At 38.3% G+C, this 2,713-nt stretch overlaps 1 protein-coding gene across 1 annotated transcript; it reads right to left on the reverse strand.

The window, feature by feature from the left end:
- Positions 1–1,462: 1,462 nt before the first annotated feature.
- On the reverse strand, positions 1,463–2,407 carry LOC143642242 (olfactory receptor 1-like). The gene has a single exon (XM_077110508.1). The coding sequence runs from the start codon at positions 2,405–2,407 to the stop codon at positions 1,463–1,465; it is 945 nt and encodes a 314-aa protein (XP_076966623.1).
- Between the last annotated feature and the right edge of the window lie 306 nt (positions 2,408–2,713).

Genomic DNA, 2,713 nt, shown 5'->3' on the forward strand with positions numbered 1-2,713 from the left:
AAAACTTTAACTAAAATACTTATAAATATAAGTTTAACCAAAGAGAAAAAAATCTCTACTGTGAAAAGTATAAAACCTTGTTGAAAGAAACTGAACAACAACAACAAAAAAAGGAAAAGCATCTCATATTCATGGATTGGAATATTGTTAAGATGTTCATACAGTTTGTGATTACAACATGTACATTTTTCTAAAATATTTTTAAAAATATGCCCGTAATATCCAAAGTGATATATGGATTTGGTGCAGTCCCAATCAAAATACCAATATGTTCCATCATGAGATTCCTACCAAAATACCCATGGCATTTTTCACATTAGTAGACAAAACAATTTTAAATTGTTTAGAATGAAAAGAACAGCTAGGAAGTGAAATGAATTGATGGGAAATTTTGAGGAAGTTCTGGCATTTAGACAGTTGTGGGGTCAGCAGACTATGAAGGAGGAAAGAAATGGGTTTGAATACCATCACTTACAGGGTACAAATAGGGAAACAAATAAACCAAGATGGAAACAGCCCATTCTATAGAGGAGCTGAGTTTTAAAAAGAATGGCTACTCCCTTCTTTTGGATGTGGGAGAAAATGAAAAGAAGTCTCAGAGACAGATAGTCTCTGATCTTGCACCAGCTGAACAACGGATTTTCTGAATGACAAGGAAAGTCAGTGAACTTCATATTTTGTAGTTACAGATAGTGAGAGTATCTTTTCTACTTTCTGTGAATTATAATGAGTGTGTAATCAAGGCATAGATATCAGGAACTTTTGCAAAGTCAAAATACCAAACAAGAAGGTGTCCTTTAAAACTAAACTTTTTACCAACTTCAGGCTTCCTTGCCCAGTCCTGGAGAAATAATTTATAGGGTCCTTGCCTTAGTTAACGACAGGTAAAGACAGAATTGTGCAATGACAGCATTACACAAAGGGTTAGAAAATGTATTTAGGGACAGGAAAAGGCAGAAAAATTAATGTAGACATGTATTTAGGGACAGGAAAAGGCAGAAAATTAAGAGAGAGAATGATGCCAAAATTTGTGCAAGAATATTGTGCAGGAGATATTTGAAGGAGGTTGGGAGGTGGAGATATTTAGATGTTGTTGAGTAACAACGTAAGATTATGGAGCACTATTTAAAAATTCTGCCATGGTCAAATAATGTTTGAGATAAAATAATAAAACATGAGGGTAACTTAAGAATGTAAAGAATGGAGGTCTCATAAAACAGTAGCCCTTATCCTTTGCTTCCCAGGATCACCAAGAAAAGAGAAACAGGAAGGCATAGCAAGGTTAACAAGACCCCCTTCCAACTAATTAGCTAAACTTTCTCTCTTTTACCTGTTGAACAATTATGTGATATGCTACTTCGTCAGAAGTTACCATGATGTGGGAAACAATCTAGAATAATATTCCAATATTAATATCAATACAATTACTAGATAAAATGATATTAAAATCCAATCATTTCCATCATACATAGGTGGGAATTCTCTTCTGACAAAAGACTCTTCCTAGGGCTCCCTTCATGTCTCTGTTCCTCAGGCTGTAGATGAAGGGGTTCAGCATGGGAGTCACCACCGTGTACATCAGAGACATGACAGTATCTTTTACAGTAGAATTATTAGCTGATGGACATAAGTACAGAGCTATGACTGGCCCATAGAACAGTGACACCACAGAAATGTGGGAGCCACAGGTGGAGAAAGCTTTATGGATACCCTGAGCAGAAGGAACCCTAAGGATGGAAGAGACAATTCGTGCATAGGATAAGATAATGAGTAGGAATGGGAGGACAACAACCAGTCCTCCCATGATATATATCACCAAATAATTAATATGAGTGTCAGAGCAAGCCAGTTTCAGTAGAGCAGACATGTCACAGAAAAAGTAGGGGATCATATTGTCCACACAAAAAGACAGTCTTGCCATGAGCAGGGTGTGCAACAGGGCATGGAATGTGGTCAGCACCCAGGACAGCACCACCAGGGAGAGACAGAGCTTGGGGCTCATGATGGTGGTGTAGTGCAGGGGAAAACAGATGGCCACATAGCGGTCATAGGCCATGGCCACAAGGATGAAGTTGTCAAGGTCTCCAAAAAACAGAAAGAAGTAAATCTGGGTCAGGCAGCCTGCATAGGGGATGGAGGGGACTTGACTCTGCATGTTCTGTAGCAATTTGGGCATGGTGACAGAGGAAAAGCAGAGGTCAGAGAAGGACAAGATGCTGAGAAACAAATACATGGGTGTGTGCAGATGGGAGTCCAGGCAAATGAGGATGATGATGAGGAGGTTCCCTAGGACAGTGATAAGATATATGCTTAGGAAGAGGTCAAAGAACATGTTTTGGTGCTGTGGCTGGCTGGATAGGCCCAGGAGGAGGAACTCTGAGATGATAGTTTGGTTCCTTCCTTTCATGCTCTGTCTCCAGTACCTTTAAGAGAAAATAATAGGATCTCTTTAAATTCAAGTAAGAAGAATGTATTTCTATGTTCTTGGTCCATTTTTCATTGTGCATTTGATCGTCACATTAACACCACATTAATTATAACCTCTAAACTACAAATGTCTTAAGACCCTATAAGCGTTGGTGATTTTTAATGAATTCTTTTTAACATGTTTCCTCCTTCCCTAAACACTTATCTATTTTCCTCTGGGATAAAAGTACATTGATCTTTCTCTTACCTGCTTGACTGGTTATCATTAGATTCTTGTTTTATCAGT

Source organism: Callospermophilus lateralis, chromosome 11 (assembly GCF_048772815.1).
Source record: "Callospermophilus lateralis isolate mCalLat2 chromosome 11, mCalLat2.hap1, whole genome shotgun sequence".
Classification (NCBI taxonomy): Eukaryota; Metazoa; Chordata; class Mammalia; order Rodentia; family Sciuridae; genus Callospermophilus; species Callospermophilus lateralis.